The sequence below is a fragment of the Perca flavescens genome, chromosome 19 (assembly GCF_004354835.1).
Source record: "Perca flavescens isolate YP-PL-M2 chromosome 19, PFLA_1.0, whole genome shotgun sequence".
Taxonomy (NCBI): Eukaryota; Metazoa; Chordata; class Actinopteri; order Perciformes; family Percidae; genus Perca; species Perca flavescens.
In genome coordinates, this window is record NC_041349.1 from 19868916 (window position 1) to 19894689 (window position 25774).

At 38.2% G+C, this 25774-nt stretch overlaps 1 protein-coding gene across 1 annotated transcript in view; it reads right to left on the reverse strand.

The window, feature by feature from the left end:
* Positions 1-391: 391 nt before the first annotated feature.
* The window catches only part of LOC114545916 (zeta-sarcoglycan), a 42548-nt gene continuing 17165 nt past the window's right edge, over positions 392-25774 (reverse strand). Inside the window, exons 3-8 of the mRNA XM_028564518.1 lie at positions 22899-23000; positions 12349-12436; positions 10916-11038; positions 10253-10325; positions 1882-2005; positions 392-1174 (exon numbers count right to left, since the gene is read on the reverse strand). Of these exons, the coding sequence (XP_028420319.1) occupies positions 983-1174; positions 1882-2005; positions 10253-10325; positions 10916-11038; positions 12349-12436; positions 22899-23000 (702 nt within the window). The 3' untranslated portion in view covers positions 392-982. The remainder of the gene's footprint in view (positions 1175-1881; positions 2006-10252; positions 10326-10915; positions 11039-12348; positions 12437-22898; positions 23001-25774) is intronic.

Genomic DNA, 25774 nt, shown 5'->3' on the forward strand with positions numbered 1-25774 from the left:
CGTGAAAAATGTACTTAAGTACAGTTACGAAGAATTTGTACTTTGTTACATTCTACCACTGTATTTCGGCCCTATAAATAGCGATCAATCACCAAATAACGCAGGATTTAATCAGTTTAATTGCCGATATAAATTGCAGTGTTAGTGTCTTTTTTGAATAATATGATTTTTTATCAACAAATGATCAGAAATACATTACAGTACAATACTATCATTGTAAACGACTGTTGAATTAAATAAAATGCAGTAAGCAATCATTTGGAGCAAATTGTCATCACTCAAATGTGCGTAAGAGTGCTTTTCAGTGTTCGTAGATTTTGTTCTTAGCTAAGAACAAATCCAAGTTAAGAAAACATTAGTGAATGCCAGACTCTGCGTAAGAAGGGTTTAAGAACACATTTCTTCGTAAGAACGGTTGGTGAATGAGGCCGAATATCTGGATTTTTGGGGGGGGAAAACATAACAGAGTTGTGCTTACTTGTCTTTCTAACATCACAACTTTAAAAACCTTTAGCTAGCTCTCTATGATTGCAAAGCCATGTTCCTTATTAGTTGCAATACGAGTTCTTTCAAAGCTAAAGGCACCTGTGTTTTATCTTTTCTCATCTATTCTTTCTGATTCTTGAAAACAGTCAATGCATGTCTGCAACAAACCTAAAGTAGAAAAATAAAGGGTGTGTCCTCTGACTAATATAAGGTAGTGGAAATGTTCCTGTTCGTATGTGATATTCCTAATTTCAGAGAGCTGCTCTGACTGCCATTCCTCAAACACTGTCAGGGGTCCTGACGTCCAACAGACCATCACGGGGACACAGCGGACTCGGATGCTTCTGTACTGATCTGAACTCAGATCAGAGTTCAAGCTCCATCTCCGCTGAGGTGAGTTTCACCATCCGTCAAATGTACCAACAGAGGATTCTCAAACTCAACAGCTCCGGAGCAGATGTTAAAGGGGGCCTCCATCACCAACACTGCTACCAGGTCAGCTCCAGAGGCAGATGTTGCTCATGGCCTGGCAGGTGGAGCTGGTCTCTGCAGGAGAGAGGTAGATCTTGCCACTGGGGCAGACACACACCTCGTACACAGCCTGCTCCTGGGAGGCCTGATTGGGTGACGCTGTGTAGACGCCCAGCGGGAGACTACCCAGCTGAATGGTGTTGGCATCTAAAAGTATCTGGGAGAAAAACATCAGAGACATGCTGGAAGTCATTCAAATAGCCAGAGGTGCCCTGAAGTGATGCATTACCAACTCAAACTGATAAGATCTGGTGAGTTAGGATAAGAAGTGAATAAAAATCTCAATCTCTCTATTAAATATTTTTTATTTGGAACACACAATTGCCAATTTTTTAGCCATGCTTGGGACGTTAGTCGGTCCAGTTTGGTGCAGACTTGAATGTCTTAACAACTACGGAATGGATTCTTGTTCAGACATGAAATCTCGTTCAGACATGCATGTCGCCTTTAGGATGAATTGTAATAACTTTAAGCGCTTGACCTTTTACCTAGCACAGGTTAAATTTGATAATGCGTATTCTCATCAGCCTCAATTGAACTATTTACTTACTGCTAATTAGCAAATGTTAGCATGCTAACACTAAACTAAGATGGTGAACATGGTAAATATTATACCTGCTAAACATCAGCCTGTTAGCATGCTGAAATTAGGATTTAATTGAAAGCAGCACTGTGTCCAAGAACAGCCTCACAGAGCTAGCATGGTTGTAAAGCCTTATTTGAATTACAGAATTTGTAAATTGTCCATTATTCCACAATTGCACACTTATTCCACATAGAACAGAACATATGTCCCATCTCACATCGACATAAAATAAAAAAAAGGAACTTTTCACTCCGAGCATAACTTCTAATCTTCCTCACCTCTCCTTCTGTGGACTCCAGCTGTAGATCCTTTCGACCACTGACCTTTAGCGGCCCCTTGGGAGCGCTGACTTCCACCCCTCTGGGAGCCTCCATGGTCAGGGTCCGTGTTGGAGACTCAAGCCTGAAAAGAAAAAAAATTGCTTGGAAATTTAGTGTATGAACCAACAATTATTTCTGTTTATACATAGGATGTTTGCAGTACTAAAACTTTGCCTTTCAGTGTGATTTAATAGCGGAGGATACAAGATGTTTTCAAGGTTAAATTTAATGTTATTCAGCTCCTAGTTTAGGAATATCCCTGTGGAATTACTTGTTTGGGGAAGGATGATGGAATTCAAATTGTAGCATTTGTTTCATAACAGACCCAAGGCAGCGAGGCATTTAGAAATGTCTCATTTGAAAAAACAAACCAGCTTATTGATATTTCTAGTTTGACTCTTGCTGCACAAATATATTTTAGTTGGTAGTAATACCAACCACTTCTCCACCTGTGGAAAATTAAAGCTGCTGTTAATGTTTAAGTAGCTTTTCTCATTCTAATCCAGTATGGCTCCTAAACCGCCCATAACTGTATGAGCTGATTTTGACCTTAGGCAACACTGAGGGTAATGCAATTTGCATTTACTTCCTGTGGACTATTTGTTTAAACAGTGAAAGTGCAAGAGTCAATCAATGTGGAATTTGTTTTCATAACTCATAACCGTTTTAAATTGATTTTCTTGCTCCATCCTCCCCAAATCTGTTTTCAATGAATTTTAAATGGAAGACTTTAAGGAGCCGCCTTGAAATCGTTTAAATCTCCATACCCTCTGAAAGTGACACACATTTTGGATTATGCGCTATTGGAATTTTGGGGGGAAGCAGCAAATTAATTTCATCTGCATTTGAAAAGCCTCTTTGACTTTAAATCAGCTTTCAGTAGATACAGTTTGGAGAGGATCATTGAAATGTGCCTTTGACCTGGGACTGTTTGTGCCATAGACCTGTAGAAATAAAGATAGATGTCTGCTTTGTGATTGTTTTACTATTCCACTGCTCATTTTTTTTCTCTCTGTCCAACCTAAAAGCAGATATTTTTTGTATCAACTTATTCTGTTTTCACAATGCATTTGATCATTTATTGGGGATAAGTGAGAAGAAATGAATTGTAAAAAATAAACCGTCAATATATATATAACTTTACAATTATTTAAAAAAAATCCTCAGTCCATCTCCCGTAGCAACATAACATACCATTTCTTCTCCCGAACCCCAGCCGTTCATTAGCGAATCACAAGAATCCGAGTCCGAGTGCTCCATAAGCTGGTATGTTTCAATAATTATTTCTCAAGCATCCACTGATTATCCATGGCTTGGATAGACGAGTCATTTAAAAACCCATTTAAAAACACTTTGCACTGAGCTGTGCAGTAAGAACTTCGTGATATGTGATGCGTGTGTGATATTTTCACTCCATTCAAAGCAATTCTGTCATCACACGCACGTAGATGCACACAGAGCTCGGGCAATCCTGCCAGAAGACAAAGTGCTCAATTTTCAAGAGTGCTTGTTTCAGACACTGTCCATAATAAAACATTAAATTAAATTAAAAATGTCTCTTGGGTTTTATAACCATCTCAGACTACTTCCATTTTCATGTTTTTCAGAAAGATTATGGTCTAGTTTCTGAGGCTCCAATAGCAGTATGAGGTCTAATTTCATATTACTGCTGACTTGTAAACATTACTATTAAAGATAATGTTAAATGTACACTACCGGTCAAAAGTTTTAGAACACCCCAATTTTTCCAAGTTTTTATTGAAATTCATGCAGTTCAATGTCTTACTGTACTCTGAAATGAAAGAATAGAACAAATGAACAATTTAAGGTAAAAAAAAGAAATCATGGAATTAATTTATAAACCAAAATGTATTCTACATTTTTGACTCATCAAAGTAGCCCCCTTTGGCAGATATAACAGCTGAACACACTCGTGGCATTCTTTCTACAGTGGAAATCAAATATTCTTCGGAAAGTTCTTCCCAACTCTGTTGCAGAAGTTCCCGTAAATGTGTGGCACTTGTAGGTTGCTTTGCTTTCACTTTTTTGTCCAGTTCATCCCAAACCAGCTAAATGGGGTTAAAGTCTGGTGACTGTGCTGGCCACTCCATGTTTTTAAGCTTACCATCTTGTTCTTCAAAATGTGGTAGCTGTTAAGTGTTATCCATTAAGACATTGAAATTAACTAAGAGGCTTTAAGATTAATAAATTAAGCTATATTCAGTTTGTGTGCAGACACTTTCAGATCATTAGACTGACTGGTCAGGCTATCAGTTAAAGAAAGCTCCATCCTCATCAGTAACAAGGAGCTCTTTGTACTCAGAATATATCAGGGCTTCTGGCTCTATCCAGAAAACTCTAAAAGCCCTTACTACAGATAACCTATACCTATTTCAGTCATAACGGCTGTTTACGACAGAACAGCTTTTCTTACTGCGATTAGGATGACCTTTACATCCACAAAAAGATCACTGGGTCGTGGAGCTATGGAAGAAAGAGCTGCACAGGACCAAATGTGCTGATGGCCATAGCTGAAGTCATAGTGGTTTAAATACTGCATTATCTACTCTGTTAGCTGGGAGATTCCAAAGGTGAAAGTCAAGTGTATTGACTCAAACCTTTGAAATTGTGATACAGATCAGGTAGTTTACCACCAATGATCTTACAGGCCACTTTACATAGGTTAATTGCATCACATAGTTAGAGATTTGACATAGCTCGAACAGTGTATAGCAAGGACAGATGTAGTTTATTTATACTGACAGATGGAGTAGGACTATAAATAAGCCTTCCTCCCAAACCAAATTATTTCCACTGTATCTGTATGTAATGTTCTGCTGTCCAAACATTTCTCACATGGCCAAATAAAAAAGTCAAAACTAGCAGAAAAAGAATACACTCCTGCTGCACTACATCTCAATCCAAACAAATTGGAGGTAGAAAAGTCTGACCAAGAAGAGTGATTCTGTTCTGCCTTTATCTTCCCAATGAACCTGTCACTCCTGTGTGGTGGACACAGCTACTGCAGACACTGTCCTGAAAGCTGCTCGCATCATCTAGAGAGGGGTTCGCGGCTGGCCGCACTGCAAACACACTTTAAACCTGGAGTGGGGGAGAGCTCTAGTAGGAGAGACTTGTGGAGAAAATGAAATGTTAAAATGTTTTCCTATACATTCTATTCCCTAATACACTTTATAAAATACTATAAACACTCAAATTCAAATAGTATTTTGATAGTACCTTTGTTAGTGTATATAGTGTTATTATAGAACCTTTTATTTTTGTTTTTCATGCTTAATTTTTAGGGCTGTCCTCAACTAAAGAAAATCTTAGTCGACTAACACTCATCTATTAGTTGATTTTATAATAATAATGTTCTCTGATGCTGGGCCTAAAATGTACCATGGGATGTCTGCACTGTAAGGAAGCAGAGAGCCTTCAAATCCTAACTGGTCTGCCTTTGCTTCATAATGTCAGACTTGTCCCAGTACCGATTGTCATGTACTTTTTAAGCAGCAACTTGCAGAAAACGTTGTTTTTGACACGACTGAAACCTGAAGGCTTTTCGTGGCATTGATCAGATGTCCATCTACCAACTGTCCTCCATACACGTCAATAGAAAAGACAAAAGTCTCTCTGAATGGGATAAACTAGATGACAGAAGTATCACAGGGAAATGTTCAGTGACACAAGAAAAATATCCCAGCATTTATCACACAGCTTCCCTGCCTATTCAGATGTATTTGGGACAGAAGTGCATCAGGAATCAGAGCATCATCCTCCAGACAGAGAGACAAAATGATCTCATTATGTAATTGACAGAAATATTTTCATATTTAAGCCTATAATTTCTGGTTGGAAGCTGCTACTATTATCAGACTGAGTGGGAAGCTAGGTGGGGAGTCAAAACATGAATCATCAGAGCCAAATTTCCTGCAATTGACCATCTTAATTTCTGTCCTCGTACTCAGCACCAGAGGGTATTTTGAGAGTAAAACCGAACTACAGAGGTCACTGTCAGGTGAAGGAGCTGATCAGAGCCTGACAAGAGCTATGACTAAAAGGTAATGAAGCTGTGAGCTGAGAGTAGGACATGACAAACTGACAGATCTTTTTTGCAGGACTATATCCATTTTATAACTGCACTGCCCTTGCAGTTAACATCAAGGCCTCAAGACTTGATAGCTCCTCAGCAAAAGTGCAATTATTCACAAGTCACTATACACAAACGGGTCTCCTACTTTTTTGGGAGTACAGTCAACAAAGAGGATGAACTTCGTAGTAAAGAAAACAAAGTGAATCGCATCAAATCAATCAAACTAATCAACTGTTAAGCTTCTGCACTGCTGCCTCTGCATTATAATAATACATTTATTTATTTTAAATAGCGCTTTAAAAAAAGGTACTCAAAGGCACTTTACAAGGTCAACGAAAAAACACACAAAAAAAACTAACTGATCGGTAACAGGATCAGTTTATTAAAATATTTTATAACAATTACAAGATTCACACTGCACTAAAGCCAGTGGCGGATCTATACAATTTTACATGGGGTGGCAAAGGGGTAGCGAGAGATCTTGGCAGGGTGGCAGGGGAAGACGGTACATGGGAACCCCCATATGTAAACGCACTGCTGTGCCCCGCAACACCCTGCTACGCCCTGAACTGCTACAACTATTATTTCTAGTCATAGTTCCATTATCTTTATTGTTACTACCGTTCATCATACCAACTGTTATAATAATTATGAATCATAATTCTCTGTGTCCCAACCGGCAACAGCAGATGGCTGCCCACCAAGAGCCAAGAGAATAATGCAAAAGCATCACTTTACATCTTGTGTTTACCAGAGATGTGCTTATAAGTTACTTGGAAATAAGTAATTTGACATTAAGAAATCTTAGTTGACTAAGACCAAATCAACTGATTAGTCGAATAATCAACTAAGAGGGGACAGCCCTATTAATTTGGTGTATAGTTAATGTCATAATGTATATGATATTGTAGTTTTTTTAAAGTTACTAATCTATACTATGCATCTATTCTTGTGCATATACTACTGTGACATCTGCATACATTTCCCCGCGCAGGATCAATTAAGTTTATCTTTTCTTATGTAGTGCATAAGTTTTTACTAATTGTAAATAAAAACTCAGACGACAGTTAACAGCACAGTAAGAACAAGAAAGTTTTACAATAATTTACATAACAGTACCTCAATAGTAATACTGTATGCTTATTGAACATCATGTATGCATCTACTAGAAGAAAACAAGCAGAAATGACAAAATACATTACAAAGTCCAAAAACGAGAAAAGATTTTGCCATACACCAAAACTCTGCTTTAGACCCACTTTAAGAATTATTCTGAAATGAATGTGAACACAAATACAGAAGGCTAATGTCATTTTGTAACTCAAATTTATTTTTAGACCTTAATGCGTGTTTGACCAGCACCTGACTGAATTATATTGCTGTGCAGAGGACTTCTGGTTTTCCCAATGTGTCTGTGAGTCCCTCTATCATTCAGTTGTTTAGTGCAAAAGGATCTAGTGGCAATATAAACCTGTACATCACCTTCAATACACCATAATCGATTGCAACTACAAGAAAAGACAGGATAAAATCCTGTACACTTTTTGACAATGAAGTGGACAAGGATACTTTAAAACATTTTGTAAATAAATGCCAATGGAATTATAATACACAGTATATTCAGTTATTCAGAAGCAGCATGATGATGACAAATGAAGACAAACTTGAGTGTCAGCGCACACAGATAAAGCGCTCAGGGAGAAGAACAGGTGCTTCAAAGAAAAGGAAGATCTCAGGTGGATTTCTTTGATTTTGTCTCTGCTTTGTTTTTCTCCCAGATTACTGTTGGCTTGCAAAGAAATAAAACCCTTCACAAAGAGAAATATTTCTTTAAAGAAGAAAAGAAGGGCAACGTGGATGTGAGCCAAGTAGCATCTTTATCAGGTGAGTGGGTTTGTGGTGGTAAGATGGGTAAAATATGGCTGGAAAATCCCAGAGCCACTTACATAAACAACACAATAAAAGATGCACATTCCATTTTTAGCACAGATGTTGGAGTTTTAGAAGAAACCTCCAGGTTTGCTTCACAATAAGCATAATCAGAGTCTTGAATCAGCTGTGCTGAGTGCAATATAGCAATGTGGAATAGAGAAAAAATGCCAAAGAGTGTGGTAACATGGTGTGACAATGTCTAAGAATTTTTATTTTAGTAAAAGTAAGTCTTTTCAGTTACTGCCACCCTAATTATACAGCATGATGTCATCATATCAGGTGATGAATTAGATTTACACGTGTAATCAATCAACAGGCTATTCTGGCTCATAATTTAATGTCTGGCTTCATAATGAAAAAGTGCCTGCTTTGGTGACATTAAAAAGGACCAAGTGCAGGGAGAATAGGTTGTCACAGATGGTGCTAATTTTCTGGTCCAAGATGGTGACTGGATCTTTATGTCAAATCATATTAAATAGGAACATAGATTAATTTGCTGGCAGAGTTACGGTTTTGTGCTCTCCATATGGAAGTGAAAGCACTGGTCTAACTGGCAGTGAAAGCATGACCGTTCAACTGTCATTGGTTTTCTTAATTGGTTTCTTACTATAAGTGATATTTATTTTTTAAAGTTTAACTTTGATTATTGCTTATTTAGTCAAGAATATTGAATCTCATAGAGAAATACTTTGAACCAAGTTTTCAGGGACTTTAAACTGTAGCCTGCTTTACATTTTTAAAATGAGAAACTAAATTCTGAAAGTGAAAGTCTGAAAAGCCAGGAAACATAACTATGCAGTGTGGTTTTGGTGACTGATTAAACTGAACAAGATTGGGGTGGTTACATATTTTAGCTTTTGGTAAAAATTGTGTGCATTTTTTTGCATGTAATCTAGATTTATTTTTAGAAATCTAGATTACATATAACCTTTGTTTCAACAACATTTTAATGAGTGTTTATCAATATGTGGCAGGTTCTTTCTGTAAACACTGCACAAAAGCAGTTAAAAGGTAAACTCCTTTACAATAACAATAGTGAACAGGTTTACTGATGTGCCAGTGTAGTAACGTCTGCTTGTTTACTTTGCTCACAGGCCAATTAGTCTTTAAACAGACGCTAAGAATAAGAAGAAATAACATCACAAAAATGTTGTTAGGCTTGAATTCATGTAAATAATAACCCACATGATTCTGTTTTCTACATTTGGCGTTTAATACGACTGTATGACTAAATATAAAAGGTTCTTTGACATTGTGTTTAAAAAACAAATTAAGTTTAGATAAAAGAACATTTATTTAAAGCCCTGACAGAACAGTTTGTAAATCTGCTTGTTTGGAAATATTTCAGTAATTTGCTAGTGAAGGAAGCCAGTCATATTGAAATAGCCCGAAGAAAGATTTTTAAAAATGCAGTATGTATTAAATTAAACCACACAAACAGAATCAAACTTTGGCAATGCATAAATAACATATCTTTTGAGCAAATGTGGATTTAAATAAAAGAAAATCGGAATCCTATTGAAGCAAACATCATGTTGACGCTTTTGTGTGTTAACTGTCTCCTGTACGGTTTCCTCTCGTTAAGACTTTATTGCAGATGGTCACCCCTGAGCGGAGCCTGTGTGCGTGCGTGCGCGCGTGTGTGTGTGTGTGTGTGTGTGTGTGTGTGTGTGTGTGTGTGTGTGTGTGTGTGTGTGTGTGTGTGTGTGTTTAAAGTGAACCTCATCAGTATTCCTCTCACTCTGGAGGAATTAGATGCCAGAACACTGCTTTTTCTGCCAACTTTGATCCCAGCCCTCCGTTCAGGACCAGTAAGGTGGACAACAAACCACACTCGTTATAGCTCGTTAATGGACCGACACAGGGCTCAGAGCCTCAGGCGGAGTGCAGTGGGGATCACATGCTCGGGAGTGTACGAGTCTAATATGCATCTCAACCTTACCAACTTTCTCTCCATGCTCTCCCGATGCTTTAATCAATTCCTGACTGCGATAGAGAATAACTAACAAATTAGCTCACCCCTCGGCTGTGAAATTTAAATAATGGTCAAATCTAGTTTTAAATTTGTGTGATAATGAGCAGACCAATAAATGCTTGAGTTTACAAGATTGTGCTTGAAAATAATGATCCTGGTGAATAATGGTTCCTGCCACATTTTCCTTCTTTTTTTGGCAAAGGCACTGACTTTGAAATGCCATGGAACATTTATCATCATTATTTAAATATTTTATTTAAACAGGATGTGAACATGTGACATTAAAGTTTAATGACTTTTTGTTAAGTCAATGAATATGAACTTACTTCAGTTCTTCAGAAGCTCTCGCCTGGATCAGGGGAGTTTCTACTGAATGTCCAAACACGGCGCCTTCCGAGCCTAGAAAAACACATACTTTCATAATTCATAAAATGACAGCCAAGGATGTGTTTACTTAGGCTTGGTATCAAAACTCAATGCTTGGCACGGACTGAAATGTGTCTATAGCACAGTATCAGAAATTGTCTTAGGGTGCTTTCACACCTAATTTGTTTGGTTCAAACAAACTGGAACATTTGGTTTGGTTTGTTTAATCTGGTGTAAAAGCTGTCAATCAAACCCTGGTACGGACCAAAATACAGAGATTGAGACCCTTTTCCCACTTCCAAGCGGGCTCTGGTTTCCTTTGTAGTGTGAAAGCAAAAAGGACCAGCCACAGGATTTTGTGATAGTAGATATTTGACCAATTTTAGACTGGTTTTAATTTCTGCAAAGTTCTTGTACAGCTACGCATTTGACTTATGTTAAGTACAAATACATTTTGTATAAACTGATGGCTATAGAGCTCAAAGTTAAATACCAAAAACCAAAACTCAGGTATGGTAGAGGTACTAGTATGGAAAAACCCAGCCCTAATGTTTGTTCATTTCGGACAGATTTACATTTCTCAGACATCAGAAAATTATATATTGAGAGTAAAGCACAATTACCTGTGACCGTGAACTTTTCTGTTGTCATTATGACCTCCTCCTCATTTGCAGTGAACAGCAGTCTGCCTCCATCTTTACTTCGAACCTCTAGCCTCTGGCACTGGGCCTCCACGGCATCAGGTCCTGCAGAGAGAGACACATCCATCAACACAAAACCAATACTTTAAAAACACTGTTGATTATACTTAAGTAAGGTGCTGGAAATAAAACCGTATGACTCGGACTTCAAACTATTGGTATTTGTTCAGCCCTACTGCATTGTTCAATATTTTATAAACACTTCCAGGACAAAACATATATTTTATAACGGAAATGCATTAAAGAACAGATTTCCACCTAAAAAGTTTTATAATCTGCAATGCTAACAATAATGTTCTTTTTGTAAATGGCTCTGTCGAATAAAGGTTGTCTCATGGCTTTGCAAATCAGCTTTGGGAAACTATGTTTGGGCATGTAACACTATTAGCAAACTGAAATACTGTGTAGAGTGCTTGCTCTGCAAATGAAAGGCGCCTAACAAAGCTGGATCAGCCATGCTTTTACAATGGATGGAGACAAATCAGTAATCTGTTCCGCTGGTGAGGAATATCAAATCCTGTACTCCAGACTTTGGTGTTTTTCCAGATGTGCATACAGAATCTTTTAATGTTTGCCTTTCTCACTCTCTCCTCTTCTCTTCCATTAATCCATGGGCTGCGACGGCTGGGGAATTTAATTATTCTCGCCAAGTTTCATCTCATTTCAGACAAAATGCACTTTCTACAAAAGCCGGCACTAATTTTCTGAGGAAGGTCAAGCGTGACCAAAAAGTGTCATATCACCAGTCTTGTCAAATCAGCATCAACTCTAAACTTATGTTGGCTAAGTCAATAGCTATTAATGTTAATAAGCAGGTCATTTGCTTTCCAGTGGTCATTAATCATGTTAATGACTTTGGTAATTTGGACTGACTGATGGTTGAACTTGATAATAAGAAGAATCCATTGCCCTTTCAATAAGTGCATCAAAGATTAGTGTCTGGAAGAATACTACAGAGGATCTTTCTAAAGGCACAGAGACGATTAAAGAAAATTTAAAGATGAATTGTTTCACTAATCTTGATCAAAGTCATTAATAAAATAAGAGTGATCAGGCAATTTACAGTGAGGGCTGCATTAATCTAAGATCACTTTTTAATAAGTTGTACATCGAGAGATAAATAAAGGCTGAACCTAAGTGTAAATGAACACCTAACCAAGACAATTACGTGATTCTTTCAACATTGGAGAGCACAAAGGCAAAAAAAAAAAAAAACATATTACAACTACCGTCAGGCCACACCCCAGACAGTGATGTCACAGCAGGCGTTTCCAATCAGCTGCCAAAGGAAAGTGCCGATCTTAAAAAAAAGGCTTCCAAATGAAGTGCTACAGTAGTCAGAACTGAACACTCACCCAGTGTGAGCTGACCAGTCAGCTGGCCTTGGTTGTTTCTGGCATTCAGCGTTACATTTTTTTCTGACCCCAAGACCAACAAGCTGTCCTAGGGGAAGCGTGAATGGGGAAGGAGAGAGAGACCGAGAGAGGGAATAAGAGAAAAGAGAAAAGTAATATGTTATATTAGGATCTTAAATATTACATTGGGATCCCTTTAGCAGGAGGGACAAGTCCAACAGACAAGCCAACAGTTAAACCAGATATCTAACGAGGTAGTTTTTTAAGTAGTTGCATTCATACAACGACATACAAGAATTATCCTTTAAATCCCCATTCGCAGTAGCTATTAGAGAAAGTCACTGCTGTGTGAGTGTAACTGCATCAATACAAAGCAGGTTGTAATGTACTTTTTTTTCACTGCAGACATAGTGGCCCAATCCTAATGTCCCCCCCTAAGGCCTTAAGCCCTGAACCCTCACAGACTTGAAGCGTAACTCTCGCCAAAATGCAACCTAGGGTCTTTTTGTCAATGTACCCGAGTCAAACTTTCGTTTAAAAGCATAACTAGGACGGAAGCGCAACTTTTAAGATTGACCGTATATAATGGCCTTCTGAATGGGAGTGCTAGGGGTACTACTATGATTGCATAAAAATCGCTATTTTTAAAACAATAAGAAGGCTAGACACAACATGAAACTTTTGCTCCAAGTATCACCAGCTCTACACATGAACTTGAGCATTAAGAACATTGTTTGTGTACCCAGACACTTTTTGACTGGTAAGATGGTGGCGAGCGGAAAAAACAACTGCTAAAGTGAGTTGTTCAAAACCTCTTTTTAGTAAACTGTGTACACAATGTTCTCAATGCTCAAGTTGCTCAGTAACTGTGAAAATGAAGCTACTGAAAGTATTGCTTCTTGATCTTGATCTTAGGTTGCACTTGAGAGGTACATCTGCTTGACCTAACATTACATTGTGTTCTTGCTTTCTTGTAGATTGTGCGATTGAGTATAAAGGCCATTTTATGGTCGTGCATCGAATCGACGGCATACCCCCGCAGATCCCTCTGCGTCTACGCCAGACCCTACGCCATAGCCTGACGTGTAACTACACGTCACAGTGACGCAAGTCGCTCGGCGGTGGCTTGGTAGCTTTGCATTCCACCCCCCGACTCATTTTCTGGTTCTCCTTCTCCATAAACATGAAATCAAGGAGAGGGTTAACTTTTCCTGCTACAGATTTGGTCAGAAAACACAGGGGAGACTATTTGTTTCTCACTATGGGCGTTTCCCAATCTGTGTTCTTCTATTGACTTGTGTTCGTGTGTCCCTGTGAAACGTCATCTCGTGTTGCCAAAGTACTGTCCCAATACACAAGTTCGCATTTCGCCAAGAACGGTTAAAATTCCCGGATGTATTCTTGACACGCCCATTTACCGAGGATACATCGGTTGGTAACTTGTACGAACTTCGCAGCACCTGTATCCCTACATTCATTTCGGCATTCAGTGATGGTTGGATTTCCAGTACATAGACAGCCCAAAAACGTCACTAAATTCACTTCTGAGAACATTTTAGGTTAACTGTCTTTTCGGAGTTAAACTCAACACGCGCACGCGCACGCGCACACACACACACACACACACACACACACACACACACACACACACACACACTCTAATTTACATCTCCCTGGGCATATACAGTGCACTACAATAATATAGAAATGATAATTCCACATAACGCTAATAGGAACACAGAGAACACACCAGTGCATATGCCTATTTATTTGTTTAATTTAAACTTACTTAAACTTATATGCTAATAATAGTAGGGATCGCGTTCCACTCTTTTGAATAAATAAGGGGTGTTTGAGCTAAACCATAAACAATAAAATTAAAGCTCAATTGGCTTAATTTTTCAATATTATTGCAATAGTTGTAGCATTATGAGGTTGTCTTGTCCGGAGATTGTTTTAATACAAAGTGGTTATATTGTTGTGGTTTTTATTTCTAGCTGGTATTTTGGAGCCTTGCAGGTAGCCTTGCTGGGGGTGTTGAGCAATAACAGGAAGAACGCATCGTCTCAAACTGTTAATAGCGTTTTCTGTGCTAGTGAACTTGCGAGTTAATTCTTCCAAGAACAACCAGCAAGAACGTTCTCCCCAAGAACACAAGTCCGTAGTTTGCATTCTTGGTATTGAGAAACGCCCTATGACTCTAGAGTCAATACTCGCTTGCCGTCACTCTCTCACTTCTCCCTCGCTCTATGACCCATTCCCCACACACACACACCGGCTCGATGCACACACCAGCGCACAAGTATAAACATCAGGCCACTTGCGTAGGCTATGGCAAAAGCTCTGCGTGGAGCCTCTGCAGAACCATAAAACAAGGAGAGCAACAGGAATATGGTTATAGCTCCATGGTATGAGCAGGTTCTTGGGAACAAAATCTGAATCACGGATGTGATGGCGATCTAACTTAATTGTGTTAATTATTATTATTTATTAATAATTATTACGATGATTTTCACACCAGAAAGTGAAAATTCAGTGGAAACTCATTTGCACATTCTTGTGACATAGTAACAATTCACACTCTTGGCTTCAAAACCCGACAGTATGTTACGGTTTTTCTCAGTAGCTTTGGCGCATTTCTCGAATGAATTTGCAAACCAGTAAGTCCATTTCTCAAAACAATTATTAAAAGTTACCCTGTATATTCAAAATATTAGTCCATTCCTCAAAAGTAAATCTTTATGTCAATGAACATCAGAATATAGAGTCATTGTGTCATTGTTCACAATGAAGAGCCTTAGTTTTGTCATAAAGCTTAGTCGTGTTGTCAATATAAAATTGTACTCTTTAGGTATTTTCTGATGTACACTATGGCTACATTTCTTATGACAATGATTGAAAATACACAACGCTGCACTTTTTCTGTATGGAATTCATACATTTCAAAAGTACAAAGTCACACATTCCATTTATGCTTTTATTTTAGGTTTTTCAACAAATTAAAGTGTCAGAAAGAAAAACACAAAACCATTTTATTGCAAAAAGAAAAAAATTACTAGGTCAACAAAGAAAAGATTACCACAGGAAACGCTTCTTTCTGTACAATCACAATGGTATGGGGTCCTGGCGTTCCAGTCTGTCGGGCTAACACAATCCCCTTCATTAGTGGAAGTCAAGATTTACCTGAGAGCAATTACTGTAATCAATTCTGAACAAATTCACAACAACAATCTGTAAGAACAATTGGAATGTACTGGATGGAAAACTTGCTTTACCAATTTTGACAATGAGTTCAACCATTTTGCTTTTGAAGACATAGTTAATGAACTTATGCCTATAGATGTTTTGGGGGGGATAAGACAATTCAACAGACATCCAGTATATTCTATTATGAGCAACATGACATAAGCAATTGATCATGTAAAAAACAGCAGACAATTTTACATTATCAATTGCATGCATGTACAAAAGCAATTGCAATTTGACCAAAACAATGATAAATTGCTTTTATCTTGTGCACAAGTGACTAGATAATGTGAAGGTTAAACAAGCAGTTTTAAGCATGTCAATTGTGATCTGAGAAATGTACCAAAGCAACTGAGAAAAACTGTAAAGCAACAATTGTGGGCAGCCATAACAAGCTGTTAACACTACATTGACTAACTCTTACTTTTTAAAGTTAATATGAAAAACGTATAAATAATTGCCTATTAACACATCCAGCAGATACAGTGCAACATTAGCATTCATTTGGAGTTGTGTCTCTGCTTTTTGCTTGGTTTTGGGTCATAGAACTTCATAGCTGGTAATTGCTCATCTATGTTCACCACATTGTCTGTCTGGTATTTTGTGCTGGAATGGTAGCGTACACAGTATCAGAGTGTTTTTTTACTGAAAACAGCTGCCAGCTGCATACAAAAGAGACACTGACAAAAGCAGTAAGAGTGAAACGAACAGTTACGTTCTGAGGGGCACAGCAGAGTCATTTGACCCATTGTTAATGTACATTTTTATATTATGAAAGCTAATTATGAATTATAAGTGCAGCTTTAACACAGTTCATTGAAGAGAATGTACTGCAAACCATGCTGCATCTCATTTGTGGCAATAGCTTCCTCCATTTTGGGCTCTTTTTTTCCCTCCATGGCCAGCACTGTCAAGACAATTTGCATTTGTCAGAGTGCAGTAACGTTGACCTCTGCAGGAAAGCAACAAACTATTTTGCTTTGCCTCCACAAGCAAATCCACTGATGGCTCAAAGCGTGGATGATTTGAACTCCCAACCCCATTATATCTCCTAATGTTCAGTTATTACCAAATAGGTTTGATTAACTTCATGCTCTCCCAAAAGACTCGTCAAATTGTTGCAGATTATTTGAAGTTTGTGTGGTGTGTAACTTTGGAAAGGGCATTCAGTTCATTTTCATTCCCTGCTTGCTCCTTCCCAATATAAATGCACATCATGAACAGAAGTTCTCCAGGAAGCACAGCATCATGAAGAAATTTGAGTTCTTGATTTGAAGCATCCTTTTAAAGAGTTTCTACTGGAGGTCTTAAACGGTTTCCTGAGGGGCCATGGCTGAGAAGCTCTTGCTCTGAACACTTTGGGATCACATAAAAGGCTTTTTAGTTACTGCGCTTGTTGAGGAAGGTCAAGTGCAAATCAGAGTGAATGCACATAAATGGAGCCTATTGTTGCAGGTGCAGTGGGCCCCGTCAGACTGAAAAATTACCATGGCTGCTGTACGGCAAAGGATGCTTGCCTGCATACAATGAATAACATCACAGCTAAAAGCAAGAGCATGGCTTCGTTGAAATGGTTTCAAACAAGGCAACCTCATATGTTGGTACTACCTTCCTGTAAGCGAGTGAGTGTAAAATAAAATACAAACCTTTAAAGCATAGATGAAGAGCACTGCTCAGGATTTAAATGTAATCCTAACCAAATATTTGCATAAATATGTTAGAATTTTAATTATTTTTGATTGTTGTGCTAGAAGCTAATTTGCATTCTGAGCTGAAGTAAATATAATGAAAACGAATTTGTCACAAGTTGAAAAGACACGCTTATTATGTCTTCATTTTCCTCATCCAAATAACAAATATTGCAGGCAAGCTCTTCCATGCAGGGTAGAGGCTGTTTTGGAACATGTTTGCAGGCATACTTAATATTTTACATATTAAAAAGGCCCTTGTATAATTCAATGTAATACTGTTAGCCAAACTAAATTGGTTCTAGCAAGCTTGGTTTGAAGGATGTTCAAATCTCTGAGGCACTGCTGCTGTTGCAGTTTGCTCCAAAAAGCTATTGATTTTAAACTGGGAGTTAAACATGAGGATGACTTTAGCCCTCATCTGCAGACTTGAATTCAGAACTGGTGCTTACAATCATCTTTGTCACGCATCTCCAATGTAAGTAGGGAAGACTCTGTGAGGGAAAAGTTTCACTCCAATAATGATACACCTGCATCTGATGCTATTTATAGATCAGTCAGCGTCCCCAGAGACGATAAGGAGAGCCAACACAGACTCTCCTCAACAGTAGAGATTTGATTTGCTGTATCTGGGCACTGTGTTGCCTCGTACCATAATGTTTCTCAGACTGTGGAGGAGAGTTTAATTCAAAGCAAAGATGCAATTTCAGAGTTTATCTTGATTTTAATTTGAAATAATAGTGCAAAACTTGAGAATAAGATGAATACAATTGTTGGCTCCATTAAGATTTGCATTAATTTTATACTAAAAGGGCATGTATTTATTTATTTTTTATATAGCAACAGATTATAACTGCTCATATGTCAGACATTTGTCAAATTTGACCTCTGCAGTGCAGTCACTAATGGGGAAAAAGTCAGCAACGTTACAAGAAGCCCTAGCTGGAGAGAGTCACAGAATTATCAAGACCCAGATGTGCAGAAGTTGTATCTACTGCATTTCCTTGGCCTTCTGCCTGCCTTCATGTCTACCTGCTGTTTGCATCAGTGACCTTTAACCATGTGCAAAAGCCAAGACTGCAGGCTAAACACCGCAGCAGCTTATTTTCTTTCTCTACATTCAAGCAGAGAGGAGGAACGAGTGAAATCAGCACCTGTAGTTCTTAACATAAATAAAATACTTAATAATTTCTTTCATTTAACTATTAACTAAAACAGAGGCATAGTCTGTGTGGATTCACAATTGATACACTTGTCGATCTGTTAAAAAAATACTATACTATAAAAAGTTTGTAGTAACATATCCAGTTGGATAAAGACCCAAGATGTACATTTCCTAGTGTCTAAAGCTAATAATTTTACTGTAAACAGAAATAATCATGTTTTTTTTGGCTGCAACAGCCACAGTAAAGGTTCAGACAACATATTTGTCTTTGAACAAGCATTACTTGATCCACCATGTTTGAGCAGGCATTTCTTAACCGTTTCACTTTCTTCACACAGAAACTTCAAACAATTGCTTTCATAAACACTTGAAATCATGAATGTATGGCAACAGTGACATCGATTTCAAAAAGTATGAAATTACAGCCGCTTTCTTGATTTCAGACGGGTGAAATGTCAAGCGTCGGACTGATTTCACATGCCTGAAATCATAGTAGTATTGTGGCTTTCACGTGCAGTTGGAGCCGTTGTGTGGCCACTTTACGCTTGAAATTTCAGGTGTAAACTGGATTTCAAACATTTTATATTATGGTCGTCCTGTCAAATCTTTTTTATGGCTCATATTGGCTTCTTTTTGCCATAAGAATTAATGTGCCATCTGTAAAAGCTGAGAGATTAATTAATTAATTAATTGATAGATAGATAAGAGACATGCATAGGGGAAGCCCTCAGGGTGAGAAAAATAATATACAAATTATTCCATCCACCCATCTGCCCGTCGGATTTGACAGACAGCACAGGTATAACTGAAAGCTGCTGCAAAAAGGTTGCACATATTAAAACAATTGCCTGGGTTCACAAACTGTGGCGCACAGCAGGCATGAAATGTGAAGCGTCAACACTAAAGGCTGATTTATATACACAATGCCATAGTGAGGATTTATACTTGTGAACTGGTGTGTGCGCGTCGTTCTAGCATATCTCTTTTCTAGCAGAGCTGGTATGTAGTGTGTGTGCGTGTGTGCATGGGGAGAGTGTGGTAAAGCGAGTGAAAGAGGGATCGGGATCAGCTCCGGAGCAAGTGTCGACTCCAGTGGTGGAGACATAGCAAGTATCAAAAACTGTCCAGTACTGAAAACTGACAGTGGATTCTTGGTTACATATGTAATCAAGTTACTTATTCTTTGATGAGAATAATAAAATCTTAATTTTGCTCATTAAAGCAAAATTTACATATCCAGAAGATATGGAGTAACATTAGCATTCAGTTGTGTTTCTGGTCGCTTGACAATTGATATGTCTAATATTCACTATGGTTTTAAGTCTGTTTTAGTCGCCTCCAACTCCAAGGGAAACATCTGGCTCTTTACTATAGCTGCTAAATGCTCAATTATGTTCACCAGCTAGTCGAACTTTGTCTGTCTGCTGTTCAGTGCTGGGTATGTAGCATACCGGGGGTTTTGTAGAGATTTTTTGCCTGAAAACAGCTGCCTGCTGCTAAAAACAAAGCTGATGAGGACGGTGACATTAATGAAAGCAGTAAAGTTATGGGTCGTAAAACCAAAACAATGAGCTGAAAGATGCTAAAACTCTGTAGAGTTTAGAACTGCAGAGTTGGGTGATAATCCTTTGTGGGTTTGTCACAACAAGCGACCACTTTCACATACAAGTAGTTGTTTGAGCCATTGTTAATGTAACATTTTTGATTAGGGCAGCTTGATGCATCAATATCAAGTACTGTTTTGTTATCAGTAACAAAACTCAACTGTTTTATTGCCACTGATATAGAAAAATATCAAGCAATACTTAGTCATAAATACAATAAAAATTTGCTAAGAATCACACATTTGGAAACAGAAAAAGATAACATGTTTAAATTACACTTTCATGGCTTGACTTGCTTTGTTGTTGTTTACATTTTTAGATATTAATAGTCTGTGTATTTGTTGACATGGGTGGCAAACTGCTGCATAATTGTAGCCATATTATAAAGTTGTACTGAATTGAAGTATTGCCAAATATCAGTGCAAAATTGGTATGTAATACAGAATATGACTGCAAATGGCGTGTAAAAGTATCTGCAAAACATATTTGTTGTACTATAGGCATTGCTTTTTTTTTTTTTTTTTTTTTTTGGCAGGGAGTGCAAACAACATCAATTGTTTGTGCAAAGTTACCAGCTCTCATTTCACAACATGCTACCAAGAGCGCTGATTCAAGGGGCTACTTAGCCTGTGATTTACTGCCAGCATCAGAGTTCCTGCCAAAACACAGAGGGAGCCATTTCCACTTGGTATTCACAGATTATTAGGGATGCACCGGAATGAAAATTTTTGGCCAAAGTCGAATAAAATTAAAAACTTGGCTGAAGCCAAATAATCGAATGAGGTTTTTCCATTTTTTCATCACAGCATAAATTGTCTAAATGTGCTTTTTACTATTTTGTCTTGCTTTACAAAGAAAATTAAATTACAAAACTACATTTAAAATATTTATTTAACATTGAAAATGTTTTAACATTCCAGCAGATATAACAACAAAGCACAATATAACTTAAAATAAATAAATTAGTAACAAAAATGTTTGGCCATCTTTGAGGCCCTCTTCTTGAATAGACTATATTAGGCATAATACTGTCTGCAGAAACGGAATGCTAGTCTGTATGCTTACAACAAAAAATGCATTAAAAAGTGGATGGACCCACCACAACAAATGAATAACCGTCCTAGACATAAGCCTAATTCTTCAGGAAAAGTGGCAGATCCTTCTTTACGAAAAGTAGCTTCTCTGCTTTCTTATATGAAAGTTGGTTCCTCGTTACAAGAGTAGCATAAGTTAGAGCAAGAATGGCTTTAACTGTTGTTAATACTGCTGCTTCCCGACCACGGTCTGGGCGATGACATGACCACTGTCGGAGCAGGCAAGTACCTAGGATCGGAATCGTTGCCTTTTTTGAAAGTTTTGACAGTGCTTCCACACTGCCAACATGTTTGCTGCATTTATAAAGCATGCACGCCTCTCTACGCTGGTTGCTATTTGATCACGTTAATAAAAACTCAGTTGTTCGGCCGATTTCTTTTGCTATTTTCGGCCGAATAATTTTGGTGGCCGAACATTTGGTGGATCCCTACAGATTATGGCTTCAGTCATTGCTGAAGATTCAAAGCACTGATTGATCGAGGAGAAGTAAAAGCTACTTTGAGCTCAGCCTGTAAACATATAATAAAAAAAATACAACTATATTTAACTTCTGTGGTGCACTACTACAGCGTTCACTGCTGTCTGTGGTAATGGGTTATTGATCAGTGGTGGTTATCTGACTGAAGAACAGCACTGCGCACTGTGGTGTAAATTCATTGGATAACCATAATCCTCGCTCTCTAGCAGTGCTTGACATATTTCCTCAGGTAAGAAATATCGAGTAACCCACAGAGATTTTTGTCCTGCAAATATCTCTGGTGCCAGTAGATAAGGGGGCCACTGCACAGCCTGTCTGTAAAACAAGACCGTAAAAATGTCTGCAGGTGGTAGTGCACCGGGGAATGAAATATTGGCTTTGTCCAATGTTCAGTTGGGCGTCTGCTATGGCCTTGAGGTGTTTGCTTTTGCTAAGTGCGCAACTATTATATTTAAATCAGCATTTAGCTCCAACCAGAAGATCAAAGAGCAAGAGTGGGCAATTCCAAGTTGTTTCTCAATCTGCTGTAGCAAATTGTACCCACTATCGAGCGACTTCCTCTAACGATGTCCCTCAAAAATCAAATTTACATGGAACCCCAGCTTCCAGTGCTTGAAATTGCTTTCTGTACCATGCCTAATCACTGAAAAAGGGGATGATCCAACGGAGCGTTTGTGATTTGTGTGGGAGAAGGAAATTTGGATCAACTTTGCACTAGAGCTATGTTGGTTAATCTACTAAACATCAAAGAGGAGAAAAGGGGAGGGAGAAAGTGGAAGAGGGGAATTTATCGCGTGGGCTTGATTGGAAATCCAGCGGGGTGGGACTCTGGTCTCTCTGTAATAGTTTGTAATCTCCTGTAGGGTTGTATCTGGCCTGAGAGGAGCTGAGAGGCAGCCTATTACCCATCTCCTGCCGATGGGAGGCCCAGATAGTGCACTGTTGGAGGGTGACAGGAAATCAGGAGAGGAGCACAGGACAAATAGAGAAAGAGTGTAATCTCTCTTATCCAGGCACAAATAGAAGGTAACATCAAAGTATCATCAAGTCAGAGCTCAGAAGGAAGCTGGCCTTTGTTGCTAATGATTAAATTGATCATAACTTCTTCAACATTGTGAGATCAATACCAGCTCGTCTGCAGCTTTGGAGAGATCTTTCCATGCAAGAGATTTTCACATGCCTTTCAGTCGAGTTAGTTATTCCTAGTTTATCAGTGCTACTAAGTAGTATTGATGAAGTTGAAGTTGTTGAGAAGAGCTAAGGGAGCAACTTACCCTTCTGGACTGGATCTCATTCACATAGAGAGGCAGGAGAAACTCAGATATTCCGTCCAGACGAATCCCGTCTTGCTTCAGCTGAAGGTTTCCCATTCCATCCTGAAACATGATCATGATCGTCAGTGATGTAGTAATGAGCAGTGCCGATTTTCTTGATTTGATTTAAACGATTATAGCTCCTCAAATGCATGAAATATTGAATCCCGCTGTCACGGAACTGCATTAGGAAGAGCAGGAGCGGCTGCGTGCCAGACGGGCAAGTGGAAAGGCAGCAGTGTTGAGTGACAGGTAAGAAGTAGGACATGACATCGAGGTGACAATGCCAGGGACGCTCGGTGGTGTCAGGGTGACAGGCTGCATGCAGTGGGAGGCTGACTGAGGAGAACCAGGCTAATGTGGCAGCTGTGGATGTGAATGTTGAGAAGATTCATGAGAATCAGATTTATGCTCATGCATATTTACATTAGTTGGCTTAGCACTGATGTTTACATTATTATATATATTTATTTATATAAGTTTATTTCATCCATTAAAACAAATAAACATCTTAATGCAAACGCCAAATTTCAAGTCCTTTTAATGATTATCATTATTAGCGCTGGTGGTTGTAGTTTTAGTTGTATTTCTTAAGTATGTTTTTCCGAGTGAAAGCACTCTAAAAGCAGTGAGCATATAAAGAAAGTACTAAATGTAGAAATGCACTGATTTGATCTACCAGGTAGATATCAGGGCCGATGCTAACCTTATAAAGCTGAACAGGTATCAGCCAGACATGATCAATCCATGGTAAATACAGTTTTCTCGTCAATGTCATTATAAAACTCAGTGTTTTCACAATCCGTTGCAGTAATTCAGTCACAGCAGGCTGCAGACTACATTTTGTGCTACTACATCAACCCCCGGGCCTCGTGATCCCAGTGAGATTTTAATTTTGGGAAAAGAGAGCAAGGATTTCAGATCAGTACTTGGTATTAGCAAATACCTTGAGTTGAAAAGTTAAAAAGAAAAGGTGGATTGGTACATCCTGAACATTATGCATCAAAAACCTGACTAAATTACCCCACAGAAGCCAGCCTTAAAAGATAGGTTTTAGTTCCTTAACAACACATTTCTGAATGCAGGCTGTAGTTTTAGATTTTCTGACTCACGTATATTTGCTATAGGCTATTGGTTTGCATTAATTTCTTTGCATGTGAAAATTAGTTAGCTGGCTGTGAAAGTTGTGTATCCATCAAGTCTGTGTTGATTTTTGTATTAAGGATTTCTTGCAGCCTGTTAATTGCAGTTAAAGTGTGTATTGATTTTAAAAGTCTGCAGTGAATTACCTCAAATAATTACAAAGTAAATTTTGCAAAAGATTAATGCTGGCTTCATGTTCACTGTGATGAATTCCACAACTCAAGCAAGTTGTAGGAGTCTGCTACTTTATTTTCATATTGCAAAGAATAATAGAAGGCAATGGATGCCTGGACAGCAAAAATAAATCCACATTTGTAAAACACAGCAGCATGGTATGAAAAAATGGTTAGTTGGGATTAGGGGTGCACCGATCCAATATTAGGATCGGACATCGCCCCGATATTGGAAAAAAATAGCTGGATCGGGATCGGAAAAATTAACAGATCAGATTAGTTTTTTGTTTTTTTTCCTCCGTCGCAGTACCGGGACCCATGTTAACTGTGTACCCTTCTCACTCATGGTAGTAACTTTTAAAAACCCACAATTAATAACTAGAGAAGAAAGTTAGCTAGAGGATGAAGAAAGACCGGAGATACACAAGAACAACGTATGCTCAAGAGAGGAGCCATCTGTTTTTTCCCGAAGTTTTTTGTTTCTAAAAGATCAGACATAATTTAGCCATGTTGTTGCCCGTCGCTCTAACGTTACCTTGCTAACGTTAAAGACATGTCACTTCAAGCATGCAGCGGAGCAACATTGTGAACGCAATCCACCTACGGTCCCGCTATAGACCGTTGAGAAAGACGGGTTCAGAGCAATGATTAAAACACTGGATTTAAGATGTCTTGCCTCGCAGAAATACGTCCGCCAACCTGCTAACATTATTCAAACAGCAAAGGAGGCTGACAGTGGAGCTATGTTCAGTCGCCCACTTTTTTACAACAACCTAACTTACCTGTGGCCAAGGTAGTGTTTATATAACTATCTAGCTTACAACTATTTTGTTTTGAAAGGGAAACAATGTTAAAGTTGTTTGTATGTGTAGGCTATTCATTTGATTTGAGTTTATTTTACTACTTTGCAGTTTGCACAATAAAAATAGTTTAGCTTCTAAACTGTTTCATGGATTCTCCTTCATATAAAGTTATTGTAAAAATGTCGGGGAGCCAAACCCTTAGTAATCAAAGCTTTTAGTAATCATGATGACATTAACATGTTTTTGTGATATTCTATGTACTCCTGACAGTAGAATAAGCCATTATAAACCTATATAAAAGGTGGCCCATTATTTAAATTTATTTTAAGAAGTTTGATTACATTATATTTTTATATTTGAATTGTTTTTTAAATAACAAATAAGAATTCAATACATTACATTATGTTATTTTGTCTTAGTTAGGAAAGTAATGTTTAGTTAGGAAAGTCTGGTGCCTTTAGTCTCTTCCACATGGTGGAAGAAAGTATAAGGTATACAGTTTATTATTAATTCAACAACGGTATTGGGTATCAACAGATACACAAAGCCCTGGCATCGGTATCGGGACTGAAAAAGTCGGATCGGTGCATCCCTAGTTGGGATAAGCGAAATGAGGTAAATTGGCCAAGACCACAGTAATAAACAGTAATAAAGTTTTCTCTAAATTATTTTAGTCCGGAAACCTGGTCACTCAGGTAGGTGTTTTTGGCTCTCTAAT